The sequence below is a fragment of the Ictidomys tridecemlineatus genome, chromosome 8 (genome assembly GCF_052094955.1).
Source record: "Ictidomys tridecemlineatus isolate mIctTri1 chromosome 8, mIctTri1.hap1, whole genome shotgun sequence".
NCBI classification, from domain to species: domain Eukaryota; kingdom Metazoa; phylum Chordata; class Mammalia; order Rodentia; family Sciuridae; genus Ictidomys; species Ictidomys tridecemlineatus.
In genome coordinates, this window is record NC_135484.1 from 57,939,618 (window position 1) to 57,957,533 (window position 17,916).

The window sequence follows — 17,916 nt, forward strand, 5'->3', positions numbered from 1 at the left end:
GATTCAAATGAGTAAATTATTAAAAATGTCTTAGACACTAGAAAGGCAATATGTCAATCAATGGAAGGGTAACTGATGTGATACAGCAATCTGTATACGGGGTAAAGTTGGGAGTTCATAACCCGCTTGAATCAAACTGTGAAATATGATGTATTAAGAACTGTGTAATGTTTTGAACGACCAACAATAAAAAAAAAAATGTCTTAGACCTATGTCCACAGACCCAGCTACTAGGGATACTGAGGCAAGAACATCAAAAGTTTGATTTTTTAAAAATTTTAAAAATTTTTATTTTCTAAAAATAAAAAGGGCTGGGGATGTAACAGTGGGAGAGTAACAAAGTGTTCCTGGGTTCAACTTCCAGTACCACATACACACACACACACAAAAAAAATGTGTAAGGCAACTGAGAAAATTTGAATATTCTCTGGATATTTGATGTTATCAATTAACTTTAGCAAATATTTTATGTATGATAATTACATTATAATTATTTTGTGGAATCCTTATCTTTGGGAGATAAATAATCAGTATTTATAGGTGAAATGCTATGATAGCTGAAATTTACATTACAAAAACTTGGTGTGAAAATGGTAGAATAAATGGGGATATTGACAAAACAAAATTGGTTGGGTGGTGAGTTTTATTTTGCTGTTTACTTTTTTTATAAGAAAATTTTGTAATAAAAATATAAAAGTCATCCACCACTCCCTCAAAAAAAATGAGGATATATATTGCCACAAAAAATTGACTAGATGTTTTGGATACAACCATGATGCCCATTTTATGAATACTTTTCATACACAATGCATCTTTGATTTGGGTTGTTTAAAATAATTTTATCACTCCTGGGTGCAGTGGCACATGTCAGTGGCTCAGGAGGCTGAGGTAAGAGGATCACTATTTCAAAGCCAACTTCAGCAATTTAGCAAGGCCCTAAGCAACTGAGAGATACATGTCTCAAAATAATAATAATAAAAAAAAATTAAAAGGGCTGGGGATGTAGCTTAGTGGTAAATCACCTCTGGGTTCAATCCCTATAACCCCCACCCAACCCAAAATCATTTTTTAACAGGTTTGACTAGGCAATGAATCTGTAAAGGTAAGAATTAGAAAGATCTGAGGGGGTATACAATGATAAGTCTTCCTCATATGGCTGGCCTTGACACACTCAGAGACCCCCAGGAACAGCAGGACCCCCTTTGGACTAAGGGATAAAACCTCTCATAGGCAATAGGAGAACACAGCTAGCTCTCAGTCCTACAGGGCTAACTAATGGTCATATTAAAAAATGAGGAGTTAAAAAGTGAACTAGTTTTTGAGGCCATAGGATTGAAATAACAAGACAGATAAAAGTCTGGGGAAGTCAATTCAGCCTTCTGAGATGATGATGATGATGATGATGATGGTGGTGGTGGTGGTGGTGGTGATGGTGGTGATGATGATTGATACCAGGGATTAAACCTAGGGGAATTTAACCACTGAACCATATCCCCAACACCCTTTTTTTAAATTTTTTTTTTTTTATTTTGAGACAGGGTCTCACTAAGTTGCTCACAATCTTGCTAAATTGCTGAGGCTGGCTTAGAATCTGTTTTCCTCCTGCCTCAGCCTCCTGAGCCTCTGGGATTAAAGGTGTGTGCTATTGAGTCTTGCTAGCCTTCTGAGATTATATGGTCAGCAGAAATATCAGTTCTGAAAGTAATAATCTTAAAGACTTTGCTTGGGGGCTGGGGATGTGGCTCAAGCGGTAGCGCGCTCGCCTAGCATGCGTGCGGCCCGGGTTCGATCCTCAGCAGCACCACATACCAACAAAGATGTTGTGTCCGCCAAGAACTAAGAAAAAATAAATAAATGTTAAAATTCTCTCTCTCTCTCTGTCCCCCTCTCTCTCACTCTCTCTTTTAAAAAAAAAAAAAAAAAAAAGACTTTGCTAGATGATAAGGGCATACCAGGTGGGTGAGGGACAAATGCATGCATAGAATTGTCATTAAGGTAACTCACAGTTAACTTTACCTATTAGCATGGCAAAACACACATCCATAGGTACAGACTCAAGATGGTTATAAAACATGCAACACATGAAAAAGCATAATAAGGAAAAGCACAGGCATAACTGAAGTCCCACCTCTTCATGCAATGATATCAAGAGACCAATATCCTGGGGCTGGGGATATAGCTCAGTTAGTAGCGTGCTTGCCTTCCATGCACAAGGCCCTGGGTTCAATCCCCAGCATCACAAAACAAACAAACAACAACAAAAAACACCAAGATCCTACCTACCCTGGGGATGGCATGAAAGATATTCTCCCTTTGTTCTTTGCTTGAGCCAACCTGGGTCTCTGTCCCTCATGTGATGTCTCCCTCTGGCTCAAGCAGAAGTCCTTAATAAAGCCATGCCCATGTTTAAATTCTTTCCAGGACCATTGTTTGTTTCTGAACTCTGAGTTCAAGAACCCAAGGTCAGTAACAGTTCTTGTTACTTAGGTCAATACTATCCTTTTCTCATATGTATCTTTTTTTTTTTTTTTTGGTACTGGGGATTGAACCCAGGGGTGTTTAACCACTGATTCACATCCCAAGCCCTTTTTATTTTTTATTTTGAGACAGGGTCTCACTAATTTAGCCTCGCTAAACTGCTGAGGTTAGCCTTGAACTTGTGATCCTCCTGCCTCAGCCTCTCAGGTCACTGAGATTGCAGGTATGTACCATCACTCAAGGCTCACATGCATCATTTTTAATGGCTGAAAAATACTACATTATATAAATACCACAACTTAATGAGCAATTTTCTTTTTGGGTGTTGTTTTTTCCCCCTAGTTTTAATTAATTTATTTACGAAGCTTCCTGTGCTTTGGATCTTATATTATCATTACTCTTTCTCTGAAATAGTCACTTAGTTTCAACTAGAGCATTGAAAACACCCTCAATGATATGATAATTTTTTTTTTTTAGTGTCAATGGACCTTTATTTTATTTATGGATACATGGTGCTGAGAATAGAACCCAGTGTCTCACACATGCATGCTAGGCAAGCGCTCTGCCACCAAGCCATAACCCTAGCCCTGATCTGATAATTTTTAAAAAGTCAAAACAAAAAACCTTCTCTCAACCCCACATCCCACTCTATTTACTTCCTTATTAATACTCTTCTTTCCAACACAGCCTGATTCAATATATCAATATTCTACAGGGATAAACTGCCTGCAGTATTCATTGGACTTTTTAGGAAACTAACCTCCTGTATATGAGAGATCAATCTGTAGGGGTGTCTTGGACAAATTAACTCTTTATTTCCAGTTACACACTCTCCTTAGGCTGCAAATGCCATTCATACAGTTATATATCCAGATATGTATCTCTAGCTCACAATAGTCATGCAGGTCCAATCATCTACCTGGTGTCTCTATTTCAATACCTTGAAGGTATTTCATATTTTCCATGACATGATCTTCTCTGAATCTGATTCTATTCCAGTGTTTTCTGTTCCAGAGAATGGTACTCTCATACATGCATATAAGCTAGACTTTCCCCCCTATTTCCCTTACCCAATCCATCATTAAATGTTATTTGTTTTATCACAAAAACAAAAACATTTCTCAATCTACCCAGTTCTCTCTTCAGATTTACCTTGATAAGATAATTATATCCTTCTCTGCGCAGGCGCGGCCTACAGCGTGCTGCCGGGGATGCTTGGTCTGGTACTGGCTCTACTACTGTGCAGCCAGTGGATCTCCAGTTCTTTCAGCCGCTAGTGTCCGCGAAGAGGGTGTCAGCGACCTATCAGGTGGTGAGGAAGCTGCGCCAGTACCTCACCTTGAAGGCGCAGATTCAGAAAAGAAGTTTCAGCCAAGGAGAACTCCTAAAAATATGGAAAGGACTCTTCTACTGTGGGTGTAGTATGAACCCCTTCTGCAGGAGGAGCTAGCGAAAACTATTTCCCAACTCATCCATTTTGTTAACAGCTAGCTCAGAGGCTCTTAAGTTCTGATGTTTTCGTGTTTTTCAAAACTTCCCTGTTCATAGCATTTGTGCACCTGTTCATTCAGACCTTTTGGCAAACCATGAATAGAGAACGGAAGAGAATAGACGTGCTGCGCCTGCACAAATATATGTTGATCCATCTGGACTGGAGGCAGTTTTTTGAAGTTCTGAAATGGAATGGCTGGGAAGAAAGCTGAATCAAGATTTTTTTCTGTATGTTCTGATGAAGTAGGTCCTGCGTCCTGAGAGTCATTCTCCTGGAGTGAGATTCCACTTTATTAATATTTACCTGGATGAACTTCCCAAAGTGGGAAGGAAAGAGCTTTTGGCTTAGAACCTCAAGTTTATTGATCCGTTCTGCAAAATTGCTGCCAAGACCAAGGACCATACACTGATACAGACAATACCTTGAGGTGTTTTAGAAGTCATTGTAGATTAGTTTTCTTTTGTACCTGAAAGGACAATGGAGGAACAGAAAATGACAGTGTGTAGTGGTGACCTCTGAAGAAGAGACTTCTGAAAATGAGGCAGCAGCAATCAGCTGAAAGAAGACAGCACTGGGAAAATACCACTCCCAGAGAGACAGAATCAATGAAGAAAGAGAAAGGATAGATTGTGGAATCTTCAAGGACACAGGGTTACTACTCCAGTTTGACTAAAAGGCTGTTGCCAACAAACTCCTTGAAATAACCAACAAGAAAAGCATCCCTCCTTTCAACCAGAAGCATCTCTGCAAACTAATCAAAAAGTTCTAAGTTCTCACTAAAGGTGACTTCTCAACTCAGTTTTCCTGAGGACATTTCTACTGATGAAGATGATCAAGCCCTTAGTCAAGGAAGGTGGTGGTGGTGGCGGGGGGCAGGGACATAAGCTTTTGAAGAAAGCTGACTTGGAGAAAGAGACAGAAAACTGTCTTTCTTTCTGAGAAAGAGGTCAATGAAGGCAGCATTCAGAAGAGAAAAAGGAAAAAAAGAAGAAGAACCACCCCCAGCCTGAGACTTGGGGCACCAGGGAAGTGGCCACACCTTCAGCATAGAGCAGGGACAGGGACCTCCAACTTCTCAGAGGCAGGCCCTACAGGTGCTTGCAACTTTACCCAGAGCAAGGGTAAAGTCCAGCACAGGGGAGGAGAGTAGCTCAGAGCATCTCCTCCTGTTGTCCCCACACACAACAGGAGGAAGAGGCTAAGAAGAAAGAGGCTGAAGGCACAGGGAGAGATCTGGGATCCATAGAGTTTCCTCTGGAAGACAAGTCTCAGAGTGACCCTGGTAGGCGTCATCTTCAGAGATCAGCTGCCAGAGGTTCCCCAACAGATGAGCTCAAGTCCTGAAAAGAAAGCATAAGCTTGGAGCTGTCCTGGTCAACAGCAGTGACTAGACCACACTGGCCTGACCTTCCTTGAGCCTCGAAGAGGGAGAGTATGGCCAGGTCACCCTACCCCAGTGCAGGAGGACACTGAAAAAGAAGTCAGAGCCCAGCAGCCCTGACCTCCACAATCTGTACAATTAGAAAACAACAGTTTTTAAAAAGAAAGAGAAGATGAAAGAAATATTGACCTAGATTGAACACAGTGGAATACTGGGATCCAAAGTCACGCAGATCCAAGATCTAGGAAGCATCAGGACGGTGGCCAATGAGAACAGAGAAGGACTTTGTGAAGTTTGACTCCTATTTCTTACCAAACCGCTGTTCTTCAGAAAAGTCAAAAGCAGTGCTGCCCACTGTCCTGCATAGCTAGCTGTCCAGATGAACAAAACACCTCTAGTCCAAGACAGTCACCTTTGGATTGCACAGAATTACAACTGCAGAATTCAAGAAGACAGACAAGAATATGGTAAGCCCCACGGGCCCTGCCCAAGTGGCCTTTAACCCTGAGAAAAGGCCCCTCCACAGAGTGGGATTATAGGCATGTACCACCTTGCCCAGCACCTTTGTATTTTTGTAAATCTAACATTTATAATTTAAAAGAATCTGTATTTCCTCTTTGTTAGGTGAAGTGAATGTTCATATATGCCCTTTAATGAGGCCTGTCATTAAATATTTTGAATGTTCTATATTCATACCTATCTTTTTTCTTTTTCTGTTAGTTCTATCAGTTTCATAGTGAAGGGTGTTAAAAATTTATGGCTGTGGTGGTAAATTTATTCTTGTAGTTCTGCCAAGTGTAGTTTTATTTTTAGTCTATGTTTTTAGGTGTAGGCTGAGGACAATGATAAACTGCCTTTTGATTCTCCTGCACTCTAAAAACTATTTTATTTTTGCTTTAATTTTGTTCATTTTAATATTGTTTATGATGGTTAATTTTATGTATCAAGTTGGATGATAATTTTGGATGAAGTTAACATTTAAATTTGTGAACTGTGGGTGAAGCAGATTGTCCTCCATAATGTGGGTGGGCTTTGACTTATCAACTGAAGGTCTGAATAGTACTAAAAGACCAGCTTCTTAGAGCAAGAAGGAATTCTCCAGCTAACTGCCTTTAACTTCATCTGCAGCATTGGCTGTCCCTGGTTAGCAGTTTTTGGGTTGGAATTATTCCAATGAGTTTCCTGGGTCTCAAACATGCTGGCCCACACACCATAGACATTGGGTTTGCCAGCTTTAGTAATCATGGGTCAGTTCCTTATAATAAATCTCTTAAATACACACACACACACACACACACACACACACACACACACAAATTGGTTCTGTTTCTCTGGAGAACCTTGATCCCAGTGCGAGAGGACACTGAAAAAGAAGGCAGAGCCCAGCAGCCCTGACCTCTATAATCTGTACAATTAGAAAACAACAGTTTTAAAAAAGAAAGAGAAGATGAAAGAAAATGTTGACCTAGATTGAACACAGTGGAATACTGGGATCCAAAGTCAGGCAGATCCAAACACCTTATGTTTTGGTTAATATTTATCAGATATATGTTATCTTCAATTCCTCTTTGAAATTTGAGGAAAAGGCAGTCTCTTAGAGCAAATAGATGCTTTGTTTTATCTTTTCATATGTAAAAAATCAAATCAAATCAAGTTAGAAAAAAGTTAAAAATTTATTGGCATTCAAAGAGTACAGATTGTGATCCAGGAGATTTTGAACTGTAGTAAGACACCTTATTGCAGTTACAGCACAGTTTATAAAGCATTAAAGGAGGGCTGGGGAGATAGCTCAGTTGATAGAGTACTTGCTTTGTATGCATAAGTCTCTGGGTTTGATCTCTAGCACCACAAAAAAAAAAAAAAAGGAGGAAGAACTTTGATTTCTTTTGTGATTGACTGGTATTATTAACATTTTTTTTCTTTAACATCAAACAGCTATTTAAGCTGATTTCTCTATAGCTGATTAGTTTAATTTCACTGAATCATGCTGACAGGGACATAAAGTTTATGTTTTGTTTATGGTTAGAGATAACATTTTGGGAAATTGGAATGACTTAAGTTTTGGTTACATGGTTATAGACAGTTGAACTTAGGTATACCTAAACTGTGGCTTCCACCTTTATTTTTCTTTCACACATATGACCTTCCCCCCACATCTCGCACTGGGCAGTGGAAATGTGGTTCCCCTCGGTGGAATGGGCTGGCTGTGGAATAAAAGCTAAGAAAAATAGAATGGTGAAAAAAAAAAAAACACAGGATACAATACAGAAATAATTTCAAAAACCGGGGGTTGGACGTTTAAGCCAATCATACAGAGGAATCTTCTATACTAAAAAGCAAAATGGAGCCTGGGCTTGCTTTATTTATATAGGGCACATCAAAGACCTTCCAAAGAATGTTATTCACCATAAAAGACAGAAGGTGGGCTGTCCAGTTCCCAATAGGTTACGCCCATCTCCAGAGCTACTGCAAAGACTGGGCATGGTCCACGCTGGCTCACAGCATTTGAAATACCTTCGAAGGGTTGACTTCTCCCATCTTGTTGCCAGACTGGTTTAGTCTTATCTGAACCAACAGGTTAGGTGAAGGTGATGGCAGTTATAGGCTAGAACTGATTTAGGATGGCTTTGACAGGGAACACCCAAACAGTAACAACCACAATCTGCCACTTCATATCTTGTATGGGCAGATGAGACTCTCTTTTTTATGCTTACTGCCCATCCATTGCAGGGATACCTTTGCCTTTTTGAGGGAGAAGAAGTTGAGAAAGTCAAACCCATTCCTTCTCCCCTACTCAAGCATCACCTTAGCACTGGTAACAAACTTAAGAATTTCTTCCTTAACTTTTCATCATCAGTTGTGTTAACCAGGCTCCTATTAATACCCTGATGGGATTAATTCTTCCAAGTTTCAGGTGCTCAAATTTCCGTCGTAACCTGGCTTGGTGTTTAACTGCTATGCACAGATGACAAATACGATTTTTTCCCACTGATTTGCTTTCTATTAATTTCTTCCACACTTGTTGTTGTCAAGGTTTTTTGAAGTCTTTTGCATTTACCATTAGGATGTCATCACATTGAGACTGCATTGTACCAAAATTTTCTTTCAAGCTGTTTTTATTTCAATCATTCCCCAAGTTTCAACTTGGTGCTAGGTGTTGTGGTAACTAGAAGGATCTAGCAAGGCTGCCCCTACCCCCAGAAGTCACTCAGTATGAGACACAAAGTATTAAGCTATTGTTACTTTCTTACAGAGAAGGAAAACGCGCAGTTTGCTTTCACATTTGTTTAACTTATTACTCCTCAAATTTGACAAATAATATTTAAAGAGTTCACTTATCTGGAAAAAAAGAATGTATCAATACCAGAATGGATATTGGTGATGATTTAAGAATAATTGTGAAATCCCCAATTGTGTTTTATACTCATTAAGTTTTAGGGGAGTGATAGAATTGAAGGTAACTGCTCCTGTACAACTCCGGAGGGAACGCCTGGGAAGTCTCTCCGGGATTCGGAGGTACAAACAGCACTGTTCGCCTCACTCACTGCCCTGGCCCAGTGGCAGAAGGGCTGGGCGGAGCTGGGTGGGGCGCACAGCCTCCGGCGTGGCTCCGCCCCAGGAGCGCGCCCTGCCAGCCCGGAACTACAGTTCCCAGAAGGCCGTGCGAGTCCAGAAGAAGAGCCCCGGCCGCTGTGGAGCGCCGGCCTCTGTAGGAACAGCGCGAGCTGAGGTGGCTGCGGGTGGTCCCCCGCGCTGGTGGTCTGTATAGAAGCAGAGGGTCTTGGAACCAGGACACAGCTCCGAGCCTCTGTCGCAGTCACGGGTGCTGGCCTGGAGGATTCCACTTCTCTGCCCACTGGCCGGGCCTGGGGCGGGATGTAGGGCGCTGGCGCGAAGGCCGCCGGCGCAGCGCGGCGATCTCGTAGGACGCGCTGAGGATGGAGAGAGCGATGGAACAGCTTAACCGCCTGACGCGCTCGCTGCGCCGTGCTCGCACCGTGGAGTTGCCGGAGGGTGAGCGGGGCTAGGGACCAGAGAGGTCTGGGCTCGGGCCGTGTCAAGGTGTAGTGAAAAAACTAACCTAAAGCCCACTTTACTTTCTTGAGCTGGTAGGGCCCGGGCCGGGACCCCCAGCACCCCCCTGGCGGGTTGCTCCTGCCCCGGCAGGTGGGAGTTTGTGGGAGAGGCCGTGTCTGTTAGGGATCTGCTGCCGGAACAATCCGAACAGGGGTCTTTCCTGACTGTCGATTTTGGGGGACTGAGCAGGAATACCAGCCGATGGTGGAGACCCGTATTCAGAGAACGCTAGTTACGAGCCATTTTACAGTATTGCTTGGGGGATAGGGAGAGGCTCCAAAGATCCTATTTACTTTATGCTGCTGGAGGGCGGGGGCGGGGGCAAGCAATTTTATTCTTAATAATTTAAGATGTTGGGCGCTACTGTGTTTTGTCTGTTGACAAAAGATCATCAGTCATCACTTAGGTATTCTCAAAGTTGGTGTGTATACACAAATACATTTTTCTTTAATAGGCATGCCTCCCTTCATGCTTCATTTATTCAGTGGGCCAGGTGGAAACTGAGGTGCGTCAAAAAAGAGGAAGAAGACAGGGTCCCTGTATTTCAGAACTCTTATTAGTTCAGTGTGCCAGCATTCCTTCAGGATAGGTAAAACTCTAATAATAAAAGAGAAAAATGCTTCCGTTTTGTTTTGTTTGTAGCCTCAGGAATCCAGATGTTTTAGTGCCTGAAGGAGGTGGCAGTGATGCCTCTAAGAGAATGGCTTTTTATGCCCAAGTGAGCAAGTGAGATTAGGAGGGAGTTAGGGCTGGTGAATACCCTCCCACTTAATTGTAGTTTATGTTGTTTCATTTTTTAAAATAACTTTCTTTGAATTGGTGCTGGGAAAGTTATAGGTTATTGGAAGGAGGACTTGAGAATCTTTTTTTTTTTTTTAAATATTTATTCTTAAGCTTTAGATGGACACAATATCTTTATTTTACATTTATGTGGTGCTGAGGATCGAACCCAGTGCCTCGTGCATGATAGGCGAGCACTCTACAACTTAGCTGCAACCCCAGCCGGGGAATCTTTTTTAAAAATATTTATTTATTTTTGGTTATAGGTGGACACAATGTTTTTGTTTTACTTTAGGTGGTGCTGATGATCTAACCCAATGCCTCAGGCATGGAGTGTTCTACCTCCGAGCCATAACCTCCTCCTCACCCCTTGGGAATCTTGAAAGAATTGTGGGATTGGGGACTTTGGGATAATTTTCTTGCAAAAAATTTCCTGAGTTTCTACTTAAGATTCAGAGTAAGGAAGATTTATGGCAGACACTTTGGTATTTTGTTAGTATGAAGTAGTTAAGTCCTGGATTTTAGTAACTAGATTTCCAGCTGCAACTTTTTCTCTCTATTCTAACTTCCATCTTTGAATCTGTTCTTTAAGTGCTGCTCTCACTTATTTTCCAAGTCAGATTATCGGTATAAGTTGAGAAGACTTTGTGTGTAGTTTCATTGACATTGGAATTTGTATTGCCCAGTGTGCATCCAATATTTTTTACATAAATATAATTTGAAAGACTTTGATAGTATTTCTACCACCATATCAATAATAAATAATGTTAGCATTTCTTTATTTCCTTCCATTGTTAGTTCCTTTTCTTTACCCGTCAAAATAAAATTGTACTGCATATAGTCTTATTGTGCATTTAGAAAACGTCTCAAACTTTTTTTTTTTGGAGTGGTGCTGAGTAAGCATCAAACTCAGGTATGCCAGAAAAGTGCTCTACCACTGGGCTACACCTCCAGCCCCTCATAAACATTTTTTTATATTCTTATATGCTTAATGACTTCGCAGGATTTCATAAGATGCATGATTTTTGTTTTTATAACTGATTTTATGGGAGCAACTTTATACTTAAGACTTACTCTGCCTGTTTCCCCATGGTTAATTCTTAGAAAAAGAATAATAAGATTTAATTATATCAACATTTAAGCATCAGGTTCTCAACTTACACCTGGAAATTACCCTTAGCAGTCTGAGTGGTTAGAAACTAAGAGTATTACAATTAAAAGTAAGACTTTTTCCTATGTTGCTAGGAAAAACTGGTATCTTGTTTATCTGTTTTTTTTCTTTGATTTATGATGAATTTATTCATTTTGTTTCTTAAATTTATCTTCGATCCTAACTTCTGATTATTTTTTCAATTTTCTGAGTGTATAGTACATTCTACAAATTCACATTAACGTTTGTATTGTGAGGAATGAACAGAAGTGCTAATAGTGTACATTTAAGAAATAATGAGATTTTTTTTTGCCTTGTTAAAACTCAGCAGTTAGTAAGCATCTAATTAGACTAAATTCTTAACAACTGTAAAGTTTTAAGCTGTCTTTTACTCTATAGTCAACTTTGTTGCATGATTTACTGACTTGGATACTGGGGGTAGGGGGCACAGTTTTTTCCTTGAGGTGGTGAAAACCTGAGTATGACCACCAAGAAATGGAGTCTAGGTTGTTGAGTCATCCTAGGCAGGGCTAATACAGGAATAGCCTTGTGAGAGAAAAACAGGCGAAGGCAAAGAAATTATTTCAGGGATGTGGATTATCAAGGAACTTTAGAAGATTTGTGTATATTGTTTACATATGTAGAGAAAATAGTTTAAATTATTGCATTTACAGTGAAGGTAGTTTGTTTAATAAGAATTTGAGTGCATTTTAGCATACATATTTGAATGATCATTAGGATAATTATCAGCTTTAAAACAAATTATTCTCATTAATGGTTTGAAAAGAAATTATTTATAATAAATTGAGCTCCTTTTTATTTAAGATTTTCCTTTTAATAGTTGAGTAAATCAAAACTATTAATAAAAATGGCCAACATATCTATAAAGCAAGAGGTTAAATTTTGCTTATCACTTTGAAAACTTACCTAGGTTTCCGGGTATTTACTTAGGTGTGGAAAAGGAAGCATCTGGCAACAAATTTTATACTGTTCTTTCTTAGTCTAATATTTTTTAGTCTCCTTTTAGGAATATAGTTGTGGATATATTCTTTATCTTACCTATCCTTGTAGTGACCTATATATTTACAAGGTTAAATGAGACTTAAAATATAAGAGCCACATCTAAATTTAAAATTTTTAAATTTTATTTATTTTTGGTATCAGGAATTGAATGAATGCAGGGGCACTTAATCGCTGAGCCATGTCCTTGAGATGGGGTCTCACTAAGTTGCTTAGGGTCTTGCTAAATTGCTGAGACTGGCCTGGAGCCTTGGATTCTATTGTCTCAGCCTCCTGAACTGCTGGGATTACAGGCATGTACTACCATGCCTGATTTCTAAATTTTATCTAAATAAAAACCTTACAGATAAAACCAATGTAAATCTTATGATGCTCACTTACAATTATGTACTATTTTGATTTGTATTTAAATTTACAAAAAAGGGTATTACCTGTTTATCACTTTTTTTTAAATTATGGAAATTGTCATTGTTTAGAGACTCAGATTTTTTTTAATTGGGGTGTGTATTATTGAGAGAAAGAATGTTGTTATACCAAAGGAGGCTTTGTGTAATCTTTTCAACTTCTGGTAGTGACTCATTGGTAATTATTGAGAACATTTTATTGGATTGCAGTTAGCATTTTAAAGAAAGAAATAGAAGAAGATAAAACAAATTAGAGTGTATCATATCATGGACTTTTTGGTTACTGTATATAGCATATTCTGGGTACACTATAAGGCATATAATATTATCAGAGTATAGAATCCGTGGTTTGTTGCCATTACACAGCTTGTTACTTTGTGTTTCAGTTTTCTCATTTGTAAAATGGGGATAATGGTACTTCATAAAGTGATTGTGAAGAAAAAAGAGATCATATATATAAAGTTTTTAAAACAGTGCCTTTGGATCCCTAGCCTAGTGAAAACAAAAATGCCTTTAAGATAATGGTTTTCAAGCTGGTTATGGTGGTGCATACCTGTAATCCCAGCAGTTTGGGAAGTTGAGGCAGGAGGATTTCGAGTTCAAGGCCAGCCTCAGCAAAAGCAAGACACTGAGAACTCTAGTGAAACCCTATCTTTAAATAAAATACAAAACAGGTCTGGGGATGTAGCTCAGTGGTTTAGTGCCCCCAAGTTCAATCCCTGGTAGCCTCCCTCCCCGCAAAATTCTCTAAAGTTGCTTTGTTTGAATTAGTATTCAGTCAACACATTACATTTAGTTGATCCATCTCTTAAGACTCTTTTTTAAAAAAATATTTCTAGTTGTAGATGGACATGATATCTTCATTTAATTTTTCATGTGGTGCTGAGAATCGAAACTAGCGCCTCACATGTGCTAGGCAAGTGCTCTGCCACTGAGTCACAACCCCAGCCCAGACTCTTATTCTATAACAGTCTCTCCTCCTCTAAAAATTTTCTTCCAGTAATTTTAGACTCATAGAAAATTTGTATAAATAATACAACATTCCCATAACCCTTCACTCAGTTTTCTCTGATGTTAACATCTTGTATAACCAGAGTACAATTATCATGACTAAGAAATTAATATTCATATAATAGTGCTGTTAACTACCTTACAGACTTCATTAGAATTTCACAAGTTTTCCTACTCATGTCCTTTTTCTATTTTAGGGTCAGTCCAGGATGCCACATATTTAGTTATGTTTCTTTATTCATTTTTTTTTAAATACCTTCATTTTGTTTATTTATTTTTATGTGGTGCTGAGGATTGAACCCAGTGCCTCACAAGTGTGAGGCAAGCGCTCTATCACTGAACCACAACCCCAGCCCCTGTGTTTCTTTATTTTTTTCCCAAACTGTGAATAATTCCTTAGCCTTTCCTTTTATCCAGTGACCTGGAGATTTAAAGAGGACTGACTGATAAGGCATTCTGTGGAATTCCCCATAACGTGGGTTTGTCAGGTGTTTTCTCATAATTAGATTGAAGTTGTACATTTTGGTCAAGAATGTTATAGGTCTGGGGTGTGTGTGTGTATTTACAAAAGTTATGTGTCCTCAGTTGATCATATCAGGAGCTACTGTGTATTGATATGAATTATTTTTAGTGATGTTATCATTTGTCAGTTGACTAAGGTAGTATTTGCTGGGTTCTTTACTGTAAATTTACCATTTTCTGGGGCTGAGGTTGTGGCTCAGTGGTAGCACGCTTGCCTAGCATGTGTGAGGCGCTGGGTTCGATTCTCAGCACCACATACAAATAAATAAAATAAAGGTCCATCAACAACTAAAAAATATTTTAAAAAAAAATTTACCATTTTCCATTGTAATTAGTTAATATTTTGGGGAGATACTTTGATACAATGGAAATACCTTGTTTCTCTTCAAACTTTAATCCACTGATTTTATTTGGGATTTTCAAGGTTTCCTCTCTGTAAATAATTTAAAAAATATAAACCTCTAAAATGACTTGAGACATGACTATTAGTAATAATAAGTTCAAAACATTAGGTAAAATGTACATGAGAATAATATGGCATTATAGGTGTTGATTTTTAACCTTTTCTTTGGAATCATGTGTTTGTTAATTTACAGGATTACAAAGGATTGCAAATTTGAATAGTGTAATGTAATAAGTAAAATTGTTTTTAATTCTGTTTCTTAAAACTTTGAAAATAATTTCTTCTATTATGTTATCAAGAAGGAAGTACCAGGTCTAAGGTTCTTACCTAAGAAGGTAAGAATAGTGCAGAATAGCAAAGGTAGTACAAAATTTACAACTACTACATAATTTCTCATCTCCTTTAGTGTGGTCACAAAAGAGATGCAGCTTCCGGATATAAGGAGCAAACTGAAGAGCTTAAGGTTGCAAAATTATTTTAGTATATGCATTTTTGGGAGGCGGTACCAAGGACTGAACCCAAGGGCACTTAATCACTAAGTTACAACCCCAGTCCTTTTCATTTTTTTATTTTGAGACAGGATCTTGCTAAGTTGCTGAGGCTGTCTTTGAACTTTTGATTCTCCTGCCTCAGCGTCATGAGTTGCTAGGATTACAGGTATGCATCACTGTGCCTGGTTTAGCTTAGTATATGTATCTTTAATATCCATAAATATTTAAAATTTCTCAAAGTGTATATGCAAGTATGATAAAATATCACTTTGGAAATACATTATGGTTATTAAAACTACAGAAAATATAAGCTCTTCAATTTGCTCCTTGTATCCGAAAGCTGCATCTCTTTTGTGACCACAGTAGAGGAGATGAGAAATTATGTAGTAGTTATAAATTTTTCACTACCTTTGCTATTCTGCACTATTCTTACCTTCTTCTACCTCTCTTTCTCATTTTTTTTGTAGAGTTAAGAAAACTCTAATCTTAGAGTGGGCATGGTGGTGCACATCTGTAGTCCCAGATAATGGGGAGGGTACTGCTGGATGATTGTTTAGGAGCTCGAGGCCAGCTTGGGCAACACAGTGAGACCTTGTCTCAAAAGAAAACTTTTTAATCTTAAATATCACCCTTTGTAAAAAGTAGACTATTAATTAAGTCTTTTTCTTTTGTTTGAAACTCAGATAATGAAACTGCAGTTTACACATTAATGCCAATGGTTATGGCTGATCAACACAGGTGAGTGTCTCTTTCATAAATTTATGCCTTAGAAGTAAACTTTCTTCTGAATATTATACACACAGACACACACAGATTCACAGTTTGCATATAGAAATGTCCTGAGGCCAGTTTTAACATCTCTATTATAATTTTCTGTTGTGAAATAAGGAACAAAATTTCCCAAGAACTATATCTAAGCTGTAAAATTTTATGGTAGGAGATTTTCTAAATGAATAATTAGATTTTATGTTCAGTATTTAATTGGTTATTGAAATAGAAAAAAACATTGCAGTGGTTTCTTTTAAGGATTACTACTGATCTTTATAGGAAAGATTACATCTGAGGGTAGCTTACTTTCCTTTTGTGCTTCTACTTTGATGTTCTTTTTATTGATGTAGTATTGACACTCTTTTTATAGAGGCATGTTTAAAATACAGGCTTTGTGAAGGGATTTTTATTCTTGTAGCAGTCAGCTCTGCTCTAGTTGGCTAGTGGATAGTTGGGTGTACAATGAGAAGAAAGTGAAGAAAAATTTTTTTGAAGTAAATTTAAAACATAAGTTATTTTTTGGCTTTATATTTTCTCTCTAGTATATTTAAAAGGTGTTTTTGTCTGACTTTTTTTTTTTACTTGGCTAAAATTAATAATAGGTAGACTCAACTTTTGGCTAGGGGACCAGCTATGCCTATTCCCTTTGTTTTTCAAGGATCTGGGGAGAGCTGAAGCCAATTTACTCTGTTAGATATCCTCAGAACATGTAACAGCACAACTTAAGTGGCGAATTAGGAAACCTTCAGCACCAGTTTATGGTGAGGGCATTTCAATTATGGGTAATATTTTCTGGCTACCATTCTGTACTTTAGAATAGTGCTTTACTTTTTGGTTGATAAGAAATAGAACCTTTTGAATAATTATTATTATGTTTTTTTTTAGGAAGAATTTTTTATTTTTTTCCCTAGTTGTCCATGGATCTTTATTTTATTTATCTATATGTGGTGCTGAGAATTGAACCTAGTGCCTCACATATGCTAGGCAAGTGTTCTACCACTGAGCTACAGCCCCCAGCCCTTGAATAATTATTAAGAAGACCTAAAGAGCTATTAACTTGATTTATTATGTTTAAAATTTTTTGTTTACATGTTGATTTCTTTTTTTAATCTTTATTTTTGGGGAGCATAGGTCTGTTTCTGAACTACTGTCAAATTCAAAATTTGATGTCAATTATGCATTTGGACGTGTGAAAAGAAGCTTGCTTCACATTGCAGCAAAGTAAGACTAAAGATATTTTTTGTTAAAATCTGGTCTAACCTAAGTATCATGAGTTTGACTCACCATTGTCTCATAATATTTACAGGGAGAGATAAGTACAGGCAGTCTTTATCCTGTTTAGGAAATAGTATGCTATGTATTCTCTCTAGATAAATGATTAACTTTGGGATTGAACTCAAGTCTTAAGTTCCTATTGTCTTAGCTTGTTCTAGGTTAGGTATGGGGTTGTTTTTTCTGGCATACACAGAGTGTGAATTCACCCAATTTTTCTTTTATCCCATCAATAAAAGGGATAGAAGGAATAAGCTAAATGTATTTGAAGTCATTCGTTTTATATTTTTATCTTTTTTTTTTAGTTGCTCAAGACAATATAATGATTTTGACATATCATACATTTGATTCAAATAGGGTATGAATTCTCATTTTTCTATGTGTACAGATTGCAGGATCACATTGGTTATACATCCGTGTGTATACATACAGCAATCTATATTTTTATCTTTGTGGGAGTACCATTTTTTTTTATCTGTAGTCTTCTACTGTATAATCAATCAGTTAATTTATTGATACCTGTTCTTCTTTCTGGCTATAGGTAGATGTGTTTAAATTAATTGTTTATGATTAAGTTGATTCCTGGAAATCCAAAAATTGAGAGTACTATATAGCTTCTTTTATAAATGAATTCTTTATTTTGCTTTATTTGAACATCTCAAATCCT

The 17,916-nt window shown here is 38.0% G+C and overlaps 1 protein-coding gene and 2 pseudogenes across 4 annotated transcripts in view; all 3 read left to right on the plus strand.

The window, feature by feature from the left end:
* The first annotated feature begins 3,923 nt into the window (after nt 1-3,923).
* On the plus strand, nt 3,924-4,739 carry LOC144365770 (ribosomal RNA processing protein 1 homolog B pseudogene; annotated as a pseudogene).
* A 59-nt stretch (nt 4,740-4,798) lies between these two features.
* Nucleotides 4,799-5,890, plus strand: LOC101967298 (ribosomal RNA processing protein 1 homolog B pseudogene; annotated as a pseudogene).
* A 3,105-nt stretch (nt 5,891-8,995) lies between these two features.
* Hace1 (HECT domain and ankyrin repeat containing E3 ubiquitin protein ligase 1) overlaps nt 8,996-17,916 on the plus strand; it is an 82,826-nt gene continuing 73,905 nt past the window's right edge. For 3 of the 4 annotated variants that reach the window (XM_078019556.1, XM_005330121.5, XM_021729714.3), the window contains exons 1-3: nt 8,997-9,365; nt 15,893-15,947; nt 17,109-17,198. In XM_078019556.1, the coding sequence (XP_077875682.1) occupies nt 9,290-9,365; nt 15,893-15,947; nt 17,109-17,198 (221 nt within the window). In that variant the 5' untranslated portion in view covers nt 8,997-9,289. Of the gene's footprint in view, nt 9,366-15,892; nt 15,948-17,108; nt 17,199-17,916 lie in introns of all 4 variants that reach the window. The other variant, XM_078019558.1, reaches the window with a different exon arrangement.